Source organism: Myotis yumanensis, unplaced genomic scaffold (genome assembly GCF_028538775.1).
Source record: "Myotis yumanensis isolate MYYU_CA2020_CCGP unplaced genomic scaffold, mMyoYum1.0.hap1 SCAF_8, whole genome shotgun sequence".
NCBI lineage: Eukaryota > Metazoa > Chordata > Mammalia > Chiroptera > Vespertilionidae > Myotis > Myotis yumanensis.
The window spans coordinates 84,411,429-84,427,958 of record NW_027223759.1 but is presented as its reverse complement, the minus strand read 5'-3'; the positions used below and the strand labels follow the sequence as shown (position 1 = coordinate 84,427,958).

General features: G+C 40.6%; 1 protein-coding gene across 3 annotated transcripts in view; it reads left to right on the top strand.

Moving 5' to 3' along the window:
• CUNH2orf76 (chromosome unknown C2orf76 homolog) overlaps positions 1-14,777 on the top strand; it is a 76,518-nt gene extending 61,741 nt beyond the window's left edge. For all 3 annotated transcript variants that reach the window (XM_070423128.1, XM_070423126.1, XM_070423127.1), the window contains 2 exons: positions 4,545-4,626; positions 14,609-14,777. In XM_070423128.1, coding sequence (XP_070279229.1) covers positions 4,545-4,626; positions 14,609-14,685 — 159 coding nt within the window. In that variant the 3' untranslated portion in view covers positions 14,686-14,777. The remainder of the gene's footprint in view (positions 1-4,544; positions 4,627-14,608) is intronic.
• The last annotated feature ends 1,753 nt before the right edge of the window (positions 14,778-16,530 follow it).

Sequence of the window (16,530 nt, the reverse complement as noted above, 5' to 3'; positions counted from 1 at the left end):
GTCAATCTCTTACATTTTCTTAATCCTGTAAGGGAAGGAAGGAGCCCAAAGAAGGTAAAAATGATCTGCTTTTTCTGACTTGGCTCTCACTGTGTATGAGAGGGCCCAGGACTTGGCTCTGGGAGCGAATCTGCAATCCTAACGTTGTCTTACCTGCCCTGCAGAGAACTGCTTGTTTATGTGTTTATTGTGTGTTTACATTTCTGTTTCATTACTTTTTTAGAGTAATTTTTTGTGAAGCCACAATCAAAGATTTGCTTCTTCCAACGCAGACTAGCGTGATCCTTTTTCTTGAATCTCAGTGACCCTTGTATTGACTCATAACTATAACTACCTTACTCTGTTATACAGACTAGTCAAGGACCAGGAAGCGTATCTGCTTCTTCATAGCTCCAGTACCTAGCACAGTGTCTCATTCAGAGGCATATTTCCATAGCAATTTTTGAATGAAGTATTTATTTATAAGTTCACTTCATTTCATTCCCTTCTCTGGTCATAGATGCCCTCCATAAAACCAGTCAGATTTCAAATAACTGTATAGCACAGATTATAAAGAAAATAGCGTGAGGGTATGTATATTGATTATGAATTAGTAACATTTTTTCCCCATAGTTTAAAATAACACAGATTCTTGCACCAGTGGGGTCCCTCGGCCTGGCCTGTGCCCTCTCGCAATCTGGGACCCCTCAGGGGATGTCAGACTGCCGGTTTCGGCCCAATCCCCACAGGCCAGGCCGAGGGACCCCACTGGTGCACGAATCCATGCACTGGGCCTCTATGCATATAAGATCTTTGGTTAATCTTTTCCCACCCTCCTCCCTTCCCCCTTCCCTCTGAGATTCATCAGTCTGTTTCATGTTTCCATGCCTCTGCATTGAGTGTCTACCCCCTGGTAGTCAGTGCGCATCATAGCTACCGGTCAAACGGTCGGATGGTCGCTTAGGCTTTTATATATATAGATGTGCGAGATCTTTAATTAGAAAACTTTGAAATGCTAGTGAGGATCTTTAGTTGTCCAGGCTCATTAAACTGAACTCCTATGAAGATAGGTGCATTTTATTTATGTGAAATTCTACCTCGATTTTAATAAAAAAAAAATATATATATATATATATATGAAGAGGGATCCAAAATAAGATTTAAGTAGAAATACTTGGAATATTTTGGAGGGCAAGGTGCAGCATGAAGATGGACGGTCTTTTTTAATTAATTTCCAAATTTAATGCCACCCTAACAAAATACTAACAACAGTTAGTTTTTAAGAAACATGAGCATATGAACAAGCCCAACATAGTTTTATGATTATAAAACTAATATGAAAAATATAAATGATGAATAATAGGAAAATGAGAGAAATGAGAGTGACTGGCCTTAGCATTAATTAGACATATTATAAAACAATAGTAATTAAAACAGTGTGATACTGTCGCATGAACCGTGAGTTCAACAGCATAGAAATAAAAGTCCAAACTAGACCCAAATATATATAGGAATTTTAGTTTATAGTAAATACGGCATTTCAAATATGTGGAGGATTTAATAAGTGTTATTGAGACAACTGTGTAGACATCTAGAAAACAGTTAAGTTGAATCCATAGCCTTTTCTTTATTGGATTCATGACTTAAATGTGAAAGTGAAACTTATCCATGGGGTAGAGATGAAACAGATTGGACATTAGTGGATAATTTGTTCAAGCTGGGTGATGGGTACATGGAGGGTTCATTGTACTATTCTCTACATTGTATGTTTGAAATTCTTCGTAATTAAAAGTTTAAAGAATGAAATTAATAAAAACACTTGAAGAAAACATGGAATTTTAAAAGTAATCTAAGCGTGAAGGTCTTTCTAAGTATGATACTATAAAGGACTGATACATTTTATTTCATTTATTTTTTATTTTTTTGTTAGTCCTCACCAGGGGATATTTTTCCATTGATTTTTTAGAGAGAGTGGAAGGGAGGGGGAGAGACAATAGAGAGAGAATCATCAATGTGAGAGAGACACATCAATTGGTTGCCTCCAGCATGTGCCCCAACCAGGGCCAGGGATCGAGCCTGCAACCGCGTTATGTGCCCTTGGCTAGAATCAAACCCAGGACTCTTCAGTCCATGGGCTGACACTCTGTCTACTGTGCCAAATTGGTTAGGGCTCATTAATTATTTTTTCATAATTCAGCATTCTACTTGAAAATGCTTTAAGAAAAATCAAAGAACAAATGAAAACGGGAAAATTTTCTAACTGAAAGAAAAGGACTCATTTTGTTAGTAAATAATGATATTCTGTGATTCTATTTTAAAAAGATTATCCTACAAGTTCATTAAAAAACAGAAAATATTCACAGCGGTACCCATAATAAAATAATACAAATTAAGACTGTACTTAATCTATATCTGTTGAGTTGGCAAAGATCAGATGGTTTGGATAATACATGTCAGCAAAGGTGTGGGAAATAGGTATTCTCAGCAATTGACAGTGTTAATGTAAGTTGGTACCACTTCTCTGGGGAGTAACTTACAAATTAAAATTTTTCAAAATGGAACTTTTCAAAACAAAAATTGCAAGTACTCTCTGACTCAACAATTCTACTTTTAGGAATTTATCTTTCCTATAAAACTTGTACATATGCAAAATGATACATGTACAGGATACTTGTTGCAGGTTTGTTTATGGTAGAGATTGCCCTGCGTTCAGATTATTAAGAGATTGGAAACTACCTAAATGCCATCAATAGGGACTCTGTGTGTGTATGTGTGTTTGTGTCCCTTCAATGGAATATGCTGCAGTCTTGATAAGTTATGAGGCAGCTCTTACACTGATTTTAAAAAGTTTTAAGCTATATTTTAGGAGAAAAAAAGTAACGTGTGAGAACACAGTTTCCATGCACATCTCTGCCTGCATGTACACGCCAGAGACAGCCTCTGGGAGGTCACACAGGAATTGGTACTGATACTGTGGAGAACTGCATAGCTGCTGGATAGGGGTTAGGAGGAGACTGACTTCACTCTCTGTCCATATGTACTTAGAGACTTTTGTATCACGAGTATACCTATTGTAAAATGATACTTTTAATAAAGGTTTTTCCCCCTTATAATCTGTGTGCTCCGGAGGTCGCGCCCCTGTGCTCTCTAGTGAGTGAAGGTGTGGCTGCTGGGCCTTCTCTTTCGGCTGCTGAGAGGCCTTCCTGTTGATGCTCCCTCTCAGCCGCACTCTAGAAATAGAAAACGTTGCTACACAGCCATGTTCTAGTTGACAAGTGGTACTGTGTGCCCAACTAGTGGTCACCTCTGTGTGCTGTTTAGGGGCAGATAGCAACTCAAAATTTTCTCCAATATTTATAATTTTTAACTGGATTTGTAAATATTGTAGCGCAGATTCATCTACCCCCACCCCAAATCACATCGAGAAAGGTGACAGTTAATATGACATGGGAGCAGTGTTTATTAGCTAGGGTGAGGTGTTAGCTATGTGGATTTTGGCCATCTTACCTCGGAAGTCAGACTGATCAGATACAAGCCTAGAGTACTCTGGGTCAGCCATGTACTCTGGGCCTGTATCATTTTCTTTTTTCTTTTTTTTATTGTTGATAATATTACAGGTGTCTCCCATTTACCCCCCTTCCCTTCCCTCTTCCCAGCCCCTACTCACCCCAGGTCTTCACCACCCTGCTCTGGGCCTGTATCTTTTTTTTTTTTAATGTATTTTATTGATTTTTTACAGAGAGGAAGGGAGAAGGATAGAGAGTTAGAAACATCGATGAGAGAGAAACATCGATCAGCTGCCTCCTGCACACCTCCCACTGGGGATGTGCCTGCAACCAAGGTACATGCCCTTGACCGGAATCGAACCTGGGACCTTTCAGTCCTCAGGCCGACGCTCTATCCACTGAGCCAAACTGGCCAGGGCTGGGCCTGTATCTTAACCTCTCTGATTTGTCCTGGAATATTGTGAGGATGAGATGGTGATGATGATGGTGGTGATGATGGTGGTGGTGGTGGGATAAGATGGTGGTGATGATGATGATGGTGGGGGGGGGGGGGCTAAGATGATTGTGATGATATGAGAGGATGATGATGATAGGAGATGGTGATGATGGTGGTGGTGGTGATGGTGTGGCAGTGACAGCAAGAGAACAGTTAACAGCTAACAGAGAGTTCTTGCTATGCGACTGACACTGTGTTGAGTGTTTTATATGCTTCATCTCATTTCATCCTCACCACAAAGTAATAGAGAAGATGTATCCTTTCCTCCTTTTGTTCAGATGAGGAAACCGAGTCTAAGAGAGGCTGTGTAGTTTGTGGAGAGCACACAGCTGGACGTTGGTGAGCTCTAAAGCGGTGTGCTGTAGCACTGTCTCCCTAGTGCTTTCCACAGTGTGCGCACCTAGGTGCTCACTGTCCATTCACTTCTCTTCTTACGGTAACGGGAGTAGAATGTGACTCAGGCTATTGCTGTGTCCCGAAGTAACAATTCTGTGTCTTTGCGAAATCTTACCACATGTGAAGCACAGAAGTACTGCTAAAATGCAGATTTTCCTTCTTTCTAGACAAATGAACTTGTGCTGAGTTTGGAAGATGATGACACACTCATGTTGAAAGAAGACCACACTCTGAAAGCAGCTGGAATCGGTGAGAAAGAGTGTGCGGTGCCAGCAGGAGTCCCAGCCTGCATGGCGGCCCGGCTGATTATACTTGGATAACTCGCCGCAGAGTAAATGCTACTCTTGGTGCCCTGAGCACCGCCTGATAATTATTTAGAGGAGGACGAGATGAGGTACTTTCAGACCATCTCACTGAGGGCAGTAGTTATCTGCTCTCCAAATGTTCCGAATGCAAATAGTTCTTTTCGGAAGGTATGCTCAGAATTCTGCTGAGGGTTATTTCAAATGATTGGCAGGTTATTGCTCAATAATCTGCTTATTATCAGCCTCATTTGATGAACGGATAGTTTGGGAGAAGTGGACCTGGTGGAAACTAATGTGGAATAAGGAAGGGTGATGGTTGTAGAACATGCAACATGGTTTCCATAGTTGTCCAGATCACTCCGGGCCGACCAAGTCATGAAATCTGAAATAGGAGCCTAGTGAGTGCAGTTGAAAAATGGCCCGAATTAGCCTTTCAACCTGGAAAAGGCATACAGTTCTAGTTTAAAGAAATGCTGTTACATATTTTGTGACCATTAGATGTCACTCTAATTCTACTTATATGTTCACCTAAAGATTATCTGGCAGCAGGAGTGAAGATTTTGGGAGAGCTGTGAGCAGGTGAAGGCTTTATGCCTCTGACACACCTTTGTGGTCGGTGACTAATGAAACAGCACAAGTCACACTCGACAGCTGCACATGGACTGCCGAGGAGCACTGTCAGGGAGGCCCATGTTAGGAAGCTTTCCGTGTTTTGTTGTGTTATTTAGTCACAAATGTCAGGGATTTAGTTTTTTTTAAAATATATTTTTATTGATTTTTTACAGAGAGGAAGGGAGAGGGATAGAGAGTTAGAAACATCGATGAGAGAAACATCAATCAGCTGCCTCCTGCACACTCCCTACTGGGGATGTGCCCGCAACCAAGGTACATGCCCTTGACCGGAATCGAACCTGGGACCCTTGAGTCCGCAGGCTGACAGTCTATCCACTGAGCCAAACCGGTTAGGGCAGGGATTTACTTTTGAGTGATATATGCAGCTAAAGTAAGTTCCTGACATATCTTCTAATTTAAATAGGATTTTTAAAGAACATGTTATGAAATATTATACTTGATCTCTATGTTTGTCCACACTGTTTGCTAGATTAGTGTCTTCTTTTTTTTTCCATTTCTTTTTTTTTTAAATTAAATCTTTATTGTTCAGATTATTACAGTTGTTCCTCTTTTTTTCCCCCATAGCTCCCCTCCACCCGGTTCCCCTCCCACCCTCCACCTTCACCCCCCAACCACTGTCCTCATTCATAGGTGCACGATTTTTGTCCAGTCTCTTCCCACATCCCCCTCACCCCTTTCCCCCCCAAGAATAGTCAGTCCACTCCCTTTCTATGCCCCTGATTCTATTATAATCACCAGTTTATTCTGATCATCAGATTATTTATTCACTTGATTTTTAGATTCACTTGTTGATGGATGTGTATTTGTTGTTCATAATTTGTATCTTTACCTTTTTCTTCTTCTTCCTCTTCTTAAAAAGATACCTTTCAGCATTTCATATAATACTGGTTTAGTGGTGATGAACCCCTTTAGCTTTTCCTTATCTGTGAAGCTCTTTATCTGACCTTCAATTCTGAATGATAACTTTGCTGGATAAAGTAATCTTGGTTGTAGGTTCTTGCTATTCATCACTTTGAATATTTCTTGCCACTCCCTTCTGGCCTGCAAAGTTTCTGTTGAGAAATCAGCTGACAGTCGTATGGGTACTCCCTTGTAGGTAACTGACTGTCTTTCTCTTGCTGCTTTTAAGATTCTCTCTTTGTCTTTTGCTCTTGGCATTTTAATTATGATGTGTCTTGGTGTAGTCCTCTTTGGATTCCTTTTGTTTGGGGTTCTCTGCGCTTCCTGGACTTGTAAGTCTATTTCTTTCACCAGGTGGGGGAAGTTTTCTGTCATTATTTCTTCAAATAGGTTTTCAATATCTTGCTCTCTCTCTTCTTCTGGCACCCCTATAATTCGGATGTTGGTACACTTGAAGCTGTCCCAGAGGCTCCTTACACTATCTTCATATTTTTGGATTCTTTTTTCATTTTGCTTTTCCGGTTGGGTGTTTTTTTGCCTCTTCGTATTTCAAATCTTTGACTTGATTCTTGCAATCCTCTGGTCTGCTGTTGGGAGTCTGTATAATATTCTTTATTTCAGTCAGTGTATGCTTCATTTCTAGTTGGTCCTTTATCACAACATCGAGGGTCTCACTAGATTTCTTGAGGGTCTCATTAAGTTTATCGGCAGTTTTTAGAAAATTCTTGAAAAACCTTAAAAGTGTGGTTTTGAACTCTATATCCAGCAGTTTGCTTTCCTCCATTTCTGTCATTTGTGTCCTGTTTCTTTGTCTCCGCATTTTTTATGCTTTGCTGTGTCGTTAGAGTGGCTTTCTGTGCTAAGTGTCCTATAGGGCCCAGTGGCTCAGCCTCCCCAATTACCTCTTGGTGCACCCCCTTGTGGGCTTTGTGCACAGTCTTGTTGTAGTTAAGCCTTGATTGTTGTAGGTAACACTGGGAGGATTTGACCTCCAGGCCAATTGGCTGTGAGAATCAGCTGTGTCTACAGTGGGAGAACTTCTGTGCTGAAGACACCCTTAAGAGGCAAGACTTGCTTCAGTGGGGCTTTGGTGCTCACTGAGTCTGCCCCCTGAGTGTGTCCCTTATGGATCTGAGGAGTTGTAATTGGATGGTCCCACTCTGACCACTGGGTACACTGGCTCTTGGATCTAAGGAGGTGCTAATCTAGCCTCTGCCTGAGGCTACCCAGCAGAAGCCAGCTGTAAAGCAATGCAAGTTGCCCTGGGGCCTTGGGGCAGCTGCAGTTTGTTAAGTAATTTTCAGATTACAAAGGGCCGCACCTTTCATATGCAAAAGCCTCCATGTGGCTTGGGCGGGGCGGGGTCCCAGGGTATCAACAGGGCGGGCGGAGCGAGCAGTATGGTTGCTCTCAGTCCTGCCCTCAGAGGCCACGGCAATCGCTGCGAGCGCCTCAGAGAGAAAGCTGCCCTCAAGTTCCCACCAATGCCAGACAGTCCCGTTTCTCCCGTATGAGTCAGGGTCCCCAGAGACTCGCCCAGAACTGGAGCTCAGAGCTTGAGACTCCCTCCCGATTGAAAAAGACAATCGTGTCCTCAGCCGCCAGCCCTCTCCACATACACCTCTGCACCTTTGTATTTTACTTCTGCAGCGCACCTCCTCTGAGTCTCGGTGTGCTTTTATCTTTCCTTCTAATTGTAGAATTTCCACTCAGCCAGCCTTCCTGTGGTTCTGGATGATGTCCGTTCCGTCTTTTAGTTGTATTTTTGAAGTGGTTGTGCGAGGCAGCAATCTCCAGTGTTTACCTATGCCGCCATCTTGGTTTCTCCGATCTAGTGTCTTTTCATATTATAATTGACCATATACATAAGATTTATTGTTATTATTTGAAAAAACTTTTTATTTTGGCATATATTTCTTCAAATGCTGTTGTATTATTATAGCAGGTGGCACCTGTGTTATTGAGGCACATGGCCCCTAGCATAAAGCCATAATGAATATAACCAACTGGTATTGATGCAGGAATTGACAGATCTATGGAAAAGAACAGAAAATCTAAAATCAAACTAAAAAAATGTAAGGTTCCACAATTTGATCAATTTTTGACATCTCAAATAAGTGAGGAAAGGATGAATTAACTAGAAAATGATGTTGGGCTCATTGCCAAAGCATTTGGGGAATTGAAATTAAAATTTTTATATCAGTCTTTATTCAAAAATAAATTCTAGGTGGATTGAGTGTTATAATGTAGAATTTGAAAAAAAATGTAGTTCAATAGTTTTATAATCTTGGGGAGGAGAAGAGCTCTAAGCATGACCATAAGCACTAAAAACAGTGTAAACAGAGTTAAAGGAGAAGCAATAAACTATGAAAAAGTATTAGCATCATATATGACACATAAAAGGGTATGAGCCTGATTTTATAAGAAGCACCTATAATTAGTCTGAAAAAGATAAACAAGAAATTCTACTGATAGAAGAAATAGCTAACATGAGAAATAATTCAGCCTTATTAGTCATGAGAAATGCACATGAAAGTAGATACTGTTGGATGTCGTGTACTAGTCTAGGGGTTAGGAGTTAGACCTGGAGCTAAAGTGCTTGGGTTCATGGCTGATCTTCCACTTACGGGCTGGGTGACCTTGAGCCAGTGGTAATTATAAGACTAGCAGCCATGAGGAAAGTGCTGGTGTTGGGAAAGGGACGATCTTCCGAACTACTGTTGGGAGTATCCGTTACCTGTAACTTTCAGTTTGACCAACAGGACTTCCTCAAACTTAATGTGGTGTCTTATCTATCGACATGCCAACAAGAGCCTGCTTGCTCAAGCTCTGGCTCCTTTGAGGTGGTGATATGTCTTCAGAGAGGTGGCCGTGTTCTCTCGCCTCCCCGTTAGTGAATCACTCGTGTGGAGCTTAATTTATTGATTGGACATAGAATATATTGTGTCATACCTTTGTTATTTAAAAATGTACGTATTGCCCGGCCAGTGTGGTTCAGTGGTTGAGCGTTGACCTATGAACCAGCAGGTCACAGTTCAATTCCTGGTCAGGGCATATGCCCGGGTTGTGGGTTCCATCTACAGTGGGGGGCGTGCAGGAGTCAGCCAATCAATGATTCTCTTTCATCATTGATGTTTCTATATCTCCCTTTCCCTTCCTCTCTGAATCAATAAAAATATATTTTTTAAAATGTACATATTTACATATCTGTATGTGTATATGGAGAAAAGAAATGATTTCTCAGGGAGGTGACATTGCTAAAAATTGATTTTTTCCCCTCACCATACTATCTAATTGTTCTTGTAATTTAAGATTTGTCTACAGTTTACATCTATTACTTGTAGAGAATAAAATCCTAGAGTTGGAGAAAATTGATTTGAATGAAGGCTCGCATTTTACTTGCTTTGTGACTTTCTGTAAGCCATTCAGCCTCTCTGAACTTCTATTTCAGCTTCTGTAAAACAAAACAGAAGTAATTAAACCTGTTTCAGAAATTAAACCTATTTCAGAGGCTCGTCATAGAGATGAGTGAAAGCATGGATACGAAAGCATCCGGAGAAAAGCATGCAGAGGCCCTCAAAAATATTTATTTTATTTAGGAACCATTCTGGAGAAGGCAATTGGCAAATGTTTTGAATTTATTAAAATATTGAATTGTTGGTTTAATTGTCATTAATTTCAGATTCACGTACTGAGTCACCTGTTGTAAAGGCGAGAATCAATTCCATCAGTTTGTCTTCCTCCTTTTCAGGCCATAGGCCTTTGATCAGAATCAGATTCTTTGCACGAGTTCTTGCTAGTCTCTGGGCGGTACAAGGACGTCCACTGCGCTCCTGCGATGGCCAGCCCGCAGCCCTGGTCAGGGGCCACTTCGGTCACTGCTGGGCCCATTCTCTCCTTGCACAGTCCCTGCTGTCGCCAGAGCAGCGGAGATGTACTCGGAGAACAGGCCACAGTGTGCAGGAAAAGAGGTCCCCGGAGAGCTGCAGTGTGAAATGATCCTTGAAGCGTGTGATTATCCTCGGGGACTTTCCTCCCGCGGGGCCGCTCTGGTTGGCTTTTTAAGAGGTTTAAGAGGAAAATCCAAGTCATCACTCTCCCCTTTACCACCGATCTCGCTGTGGAGCTGTCACTCTGCTCTCGCAGCCAGTTGCCATGGGAATAATGCCATTGTAACAGATTTATCATGATGACTTTTCTGCAGAAGTCATGAAAGGAAAAGGAGAGACTGGGAGGGGGGAATACAGGGGACAGAACTGTTTGAAGATTTCTTTTCTCACAGAGAAATTCTCCAGTTCCTGCTCTGGCCTTTTATCTGCACTGCAGATCCCAGTTGTATGTTGTGCCTGATGGGGGAAGTTTGTGTTTGTGGACCAGTGCTGGCATACATAAGTAAAAAGATTTGCTTTGTGGAAGGAAGAAAAAGCTTCACCTAGAATTGTTACTTATACTTTAAAGAAGTTTACCTTGTTTTTAACTATTGTAATTTTATGGACTAATTCCCCTAAGCAATAAATTTGCATCTAAGGTTTTTTTTTTGTGCTACTGTATTTTATCTTTTGTTTTGCTACATTCTACAACTGTTACTAGTACATTTTTTGAATCCTCTCTGGTTTAGTAAAGTAAAGAAATTGTATCAGGGAAACTCTTCCAAAGCCAGTTGTGGTTTATTGGAAAATTTTTACAAGATACAGTAGGCCATACTATGAGCCGTTGTCTGGGACTGGGTAGAGGAGGTGTGGGCCCAACAAGTGGGGGCTCCAGACAGGGGGCCAGAAGGAGCCTCCTATAAGCCGTTCTTTTTCTCCTCCCCTCACCATTGTGGAAATCACAGGCATGTGTCCTGCCTATCAGATTTCAGATTTATTTCACTGTCTGTTTTCTTCTAACTGTAGTTTGAAATCTTCTCTGCCCGCTGATCTGAAAAAGACACTTGGAGCAAATAGGAAATAAACGGTAGTTGGGGGACCGTCTTTGCTGGATGGTTGACGTCCTTTGGTGAACATTTAGAAATATAACTCAGCTGCCGGCACGGTTGTGAATGATTTATGGATTAGGATTTTATGAAACTTGGGAGGAAAGGATATTTGCCCGGAGCAGGAAGGAGGGCGAACTTTGTCCTTTGGGTCTCAAATTGCTACAGAATCCGCACCTACCTCTTCCTGTTTGTTTGTTTTTGGGGTTCTTTTGCCAGTCATCTGCATTTATTGCCACATTACAGCCTGGCCTGACCATTCTTTGTCTGAACCACACAGTTAGTGTTCATGTGTCCATCTCCCTTCTCAGACGGCAGTTGCAGCGCCTCACTGCACCCGCGGCCGATGGGAGCACAGCTCGGGCTGGAAACTACCATGAACTCTCATCAGTAGCCAGTTCATTGAGATGTTATTTGGGTTTGAGTCCATTGCATTAAATTTTCCTTGAGATTTTACATTTAAAATTGGTTTTTATATTCTTTTATATAAAGTCATTATTATTACTTTCCTGATAAAGGTAGGGGTGTGTGTGTGTGTGTGTGTGTGTGTCCTGTTTGGAAACAAAATTACTGATTTTATAGCCAAAGTTTGAATGTGCTGGCTTGTGTTCATGTCATTAAAATTGAAAGTCAGTGTTAAAATGATCCACGAATGTATTTGGAGGGCTCTTGATTTCATTCGCTAGTAAGACAAAGGGAGGAACTGGCAGTGCACTTATTGGATTTTAGATTGCATGTTCATTTCAGATTCACATGCCGAGGCACCGGGCACCGAGTGCACTGCCGCCTGCAGCACTTTTAATTTACAGTCCGCTGCCCAGAGGACCAGCGCAGGCAGACTTCCCGGGGCTCTCCCAGAGCCATTTGAATAGAATCTGGGAAGCAAGAATTTAAGGGATAATGGTGGAAAGGGTGATTGGGTAGAGGTCTTGAAAATCTTTCATAATTCATTTACTTTAATTGGCAACTAAATTTGCATTATAAGTGCTTGAAATGATTCTCTCAAACATTTTCAACAGGGTTTTACAGATTTAAAAGAAACATTATATTCTATTTCTATTTGGGGACCACAATACTAAAGTTTAAAATTCATTTTATGTCTTAATTTTGAATGTTTAGAGAAACTAATTTTTAATTTGTGTTGTTTTCCAATTTGTTAGGGGTGAAAACATTTTAAAATATATTTTTATTGATTTCAGAGAGGAAGAGAGAGGGAGAGAGAAACATCAGTGATGAGAGAGAATCATTGATTGCCCCCTGCATGCCCCCTACTGGGGATCAAGCCTGCAACCTGGGGATGTGTCCTGATCGGGAATTGAAGGGTGACCTCCTGGTTCATAGGTTGGTCCTCAACTACTGAGCCACACCGGCCGGGCAGGGGTGAAAATTTTTATCAACCTGATGAATTTGAGTTTAACTCATTTGCCAGTCTAGTTTTCCCGGAAAAAAAATGCATTCATCTGAAAGTAAAATCTTCATCTTAGATGATCTCATTTGAGCCTGTATTATGAGAGGTAGCATAAATACCTTATATGAATAATGGATTGATCTATAAGTTAATTAGATCCAAGAGAACCTGCTGTCAAAAGGAAAATGCTCTGTCAGTCCTTTCTTCACATCACCTTATTCTGGACCTATTGTTACTGTACTGAAGAGCTGTACGCTGTATTAGTTTCTCAAAAGGGGTACAGAGAAATGTCAACCTGGGGAAGTGAGTGTTGTCATTATAGGTAGTGTGTATTGGCGCAGTGCTGTGAGGAGTTCTGTATGTAAATTGCTTGTGGTAGATGAAACCTTGCGTCGTGATTATGAAGAACAGGGTGCTTTAGCTCCTTCTCCATTAGAAAGATGATTAAATCACTTGCGAATGATTAAGTCTACTTTTAGGTTTGCTTCCCTTCAAAAGGAAACCCCAGGAGCTTTTTATATAAAGGATAGATCTCAAAATATCTTATCTTTGAATATTGTATTTTTTGAAGTCCCCTTTCAACATTTTACTGATTCCTAGTGTGGAGCCTCTTACCCATTCTTTTAAATGCTTTTTTGTGTGTGTGTGTGTGTGTGGGGGGGGGTGCAACTAACTAAATGCACCCTCCTCGTTGATTCCCAGTTTCTCTCTGCTGTACCCTCCCCTACGCCCCCCAAGCTCATTGTGATGAGAGTTTGCAGTCTGATTTTCATCAAGATGAATCTTCATGTAGTGGACTAGAATGAGGGTTTGAGACTATGGGTGATTTTATTTTCTTCTTCAACATTTCTGTATTTGCTGTAATGAGCATGGGTAACTTACACTTGAGAAACATTAAATTTGATATTCTTAAAACCAGCAAAAATATTTTTAATGAAATGTCATACTAAGTGTTTGATTTCCTTGTTTCGTGACATATTCTAATGATGAGATGAGAGTTGTAAATGAAGTGGTAATCCTGGGCGTCCCTCCTTATTATCCTATTTATTTGTCTTGAAGAGTTTACTTGTCTGCTTTTAGAGGATATGTTAATTGACTGATCAGTATTCATTACAAATAATCTTGTCTGTTTTCTTGTCGAGATTCTGAAGGCCCTTTTGCTCTTTCTGTAAAAGCTAAGCAGACTGTATTAACTTCTGATTTAATTTAAAAAACAAATGTGGAACTTGTTGGCGCAACACCTTAAAGAATTGCATGTTTAATAATTGGAAGGCTTTCCATCAGATTTGTCTCCAGTCTGAATTAATAATGTTGCTGACTTATTGTTTTAGAAGACAGAGTCCTTGACCTGCTAGGTTGAAAGAATTGTGACTGCTCTGAACCTTGCGGGTCCTTTAGCTGTGCCGTATCCCCTGTGAATAATTAGAGGTATTTGAAGGTATTGAGGTAGAAGCCAATTTGTGTCTTTCACTTTGCATACTGTTGAAGTCTCATGAATTAATCATAAGCAGGCAAAAAATTAACTTCTTCAGACACATATTTTGATGGGTCATGAGGGAGAATGTAAAGTGATCTGTAAAATATTCTACTGATCCTCTGAGTATTAAATTATTATACCTATAGGCTAATTTCAGAGGAAAAAAGAGTTTTCCTCCAGTAATTGAGTAGCAAATTTGAAAAAAATAAAGGTTTGTTATTTTCTAGGACTGTTAAGAGGACCATAAATGAGCAAATTTATGATTTTCTGAAAACCAGATTCTTGTGTTAATTATTGTTTTAAATTTTTTTGTTTATTGTTCTTTTTACTTTTAAATTACTTGATTTCTAGATTCTTATAACTCCAGTGAATACTTCTTGTTGATTTAGTGAACTGTGAAACCAAACAAATAACTCATCTTTCTCACTTTAGGCATCTAAATCACTAAATCAGAGTAATGTGGGTTTCCATACTTATTTAAATCCAATTTCACATTAAAATTATTTTCCATTTTCTGTTTGTCTTTTTTTCAGCCAATGAAACTGAAATTGCATTCTTCTGTGAAGAAGATTATAGGAACTACAAAGCTAATCCCATTTCATCCTGGTGAAAACCTCACGGGGCTTCCTTTTTGCATGCCTATATTAAGTTCTTTATTCCACTAGTGAGTTTTTAAATTGACAAATAAACTTTAAAAATTAATCCTGGCTCTGCTGTTTGAGTTAAAATCTGTGGTATTTTCTCTCTTTGCCAGTCTCGTTTTTCTTTCTTTCTTGTTGTAAAATAATATATTTATTTGTGAGAAAAAGTTTGATGGATTATTTTTTTTCTGGAAAAGTCATTTGAAATGGCTTGGGTGGGCCTGAAAGTTGGGTGGGGCAGGGTCTCAGGGAATCACCAGGTGGGCAAATAGGGTGAGCCAGGTTGATGGAGACTCAGATATGGCACCCGTCTGCCAGCTCTGTGGGAGGAGGACCTAGCAAAGGAACCGCCTCTGCCAGCACTTCTGTCTGGGAATAAGCTGCCCCTCCAGCCCTTGCTGGATAATTCAGTTCCTCCCTGTATGTCCCTGGAGACTTTTGAGCTCCTGCCCAGCGCTGGGGCTCAGAGCCTGTGAGTCTGAGTAAGTCTGTGCATGGGCTCTTTAAGGGAACACCTGGGACTCCAGCAGCCCTTTGTCTCATTTACAATTTCTGCTTCCCTGCTCTGGAATCCTGGGCTGGGGAGCCTGGTACAGGACTGGGACTCCGTGTTCCTCAAGGTGGACCTCCATACCCAAGATAGCCCTTTAACTTTTTAAAAAATATTTTATTGATTTCAGAGAGAAGACGGGAGAGAGATAGAAACATCAATGAAGAAGGGAAAGAGATAGAAACATCAATGATGAGAATCATCCATTGGCTGCCACTGGGGATCGAGCCTGCAACCCGGTCATGTGCCCTTGACCAGAATTGAACCTGGGACCTTTCAGTCTGCAGGCTGACACTCTATCCACTGAACCAAACCAGCCAGGGCCCCTTCTAACTTTTAACCACCCCACCTGGGTGTGGGACAAGCTCCTCTACCCATCTCCACGTGCTTCTGTATATCCTTAGTTATAGGACTTGTGATCTATACTTCAGGCAGTTCTTGATCGTTGTTCTGTAGTTTACTTGTAATTTTGATAAGGTTGTCGGGGGAGGTGAGTACGGTGTTTACTTACTCCACTATCTTGACCGAAAACTCCAGCCCAGAATTTCCAAGTTTGATTTTTTTAAAGTGAAGAAATAGTTTTCCAGAAATCATCATGGAATATTTGTTCTTTAGTCATAATTTGTTTTTCTGAAGTTAGGGGTTATTTTGATGACTTGCATGTTGAGTTCTTTAAAAAGATTATAAGACTAAGGTGATTCTGTTTATTTTGTATTTTTCCCATAGTTTCTAATTAAAGGCACTGTTGCTATCTTTGGCTAGCAGAGATTTTAAGAGTCTCTTATGACTGTCAAGGCCATCTTTTAGCTCACAGTGATACACATCACTACTCATGAAATTGAATCATGTATATTTTAGGAAGTTTTCTGATGTAAGAGGGTTTCTTCTTTTCTTTTAATATTTCAGCCTACACATATAACGTTGCCGAAATATTTTTAAGTGAGCTGTGTTTCCTGACTCAAGAAGCAAACTACAATAGAACCAAACTCATTTATTTGGAGAAATAACGTAACAGGATGTTTGCACTTCATTGACGCATTCTTTCACAATAATACTTCACTTCCTCATAGTGGCTGACCACCAGGGCCTGAAGAGGAGGAGTTGAAAAGGGGCCCTTGGCCAGCATGCATCTGATCAGAACTCAGACAGGTTGTTGGCTCTAGAATTACTCCATGAACCTTTACAATTGCCATTAGGGCAAATTGGTTTGCTTCATGGTGGTAGAGGCTAACTTGAAAAAAAACCATTCTTTTTAAAAACTCAA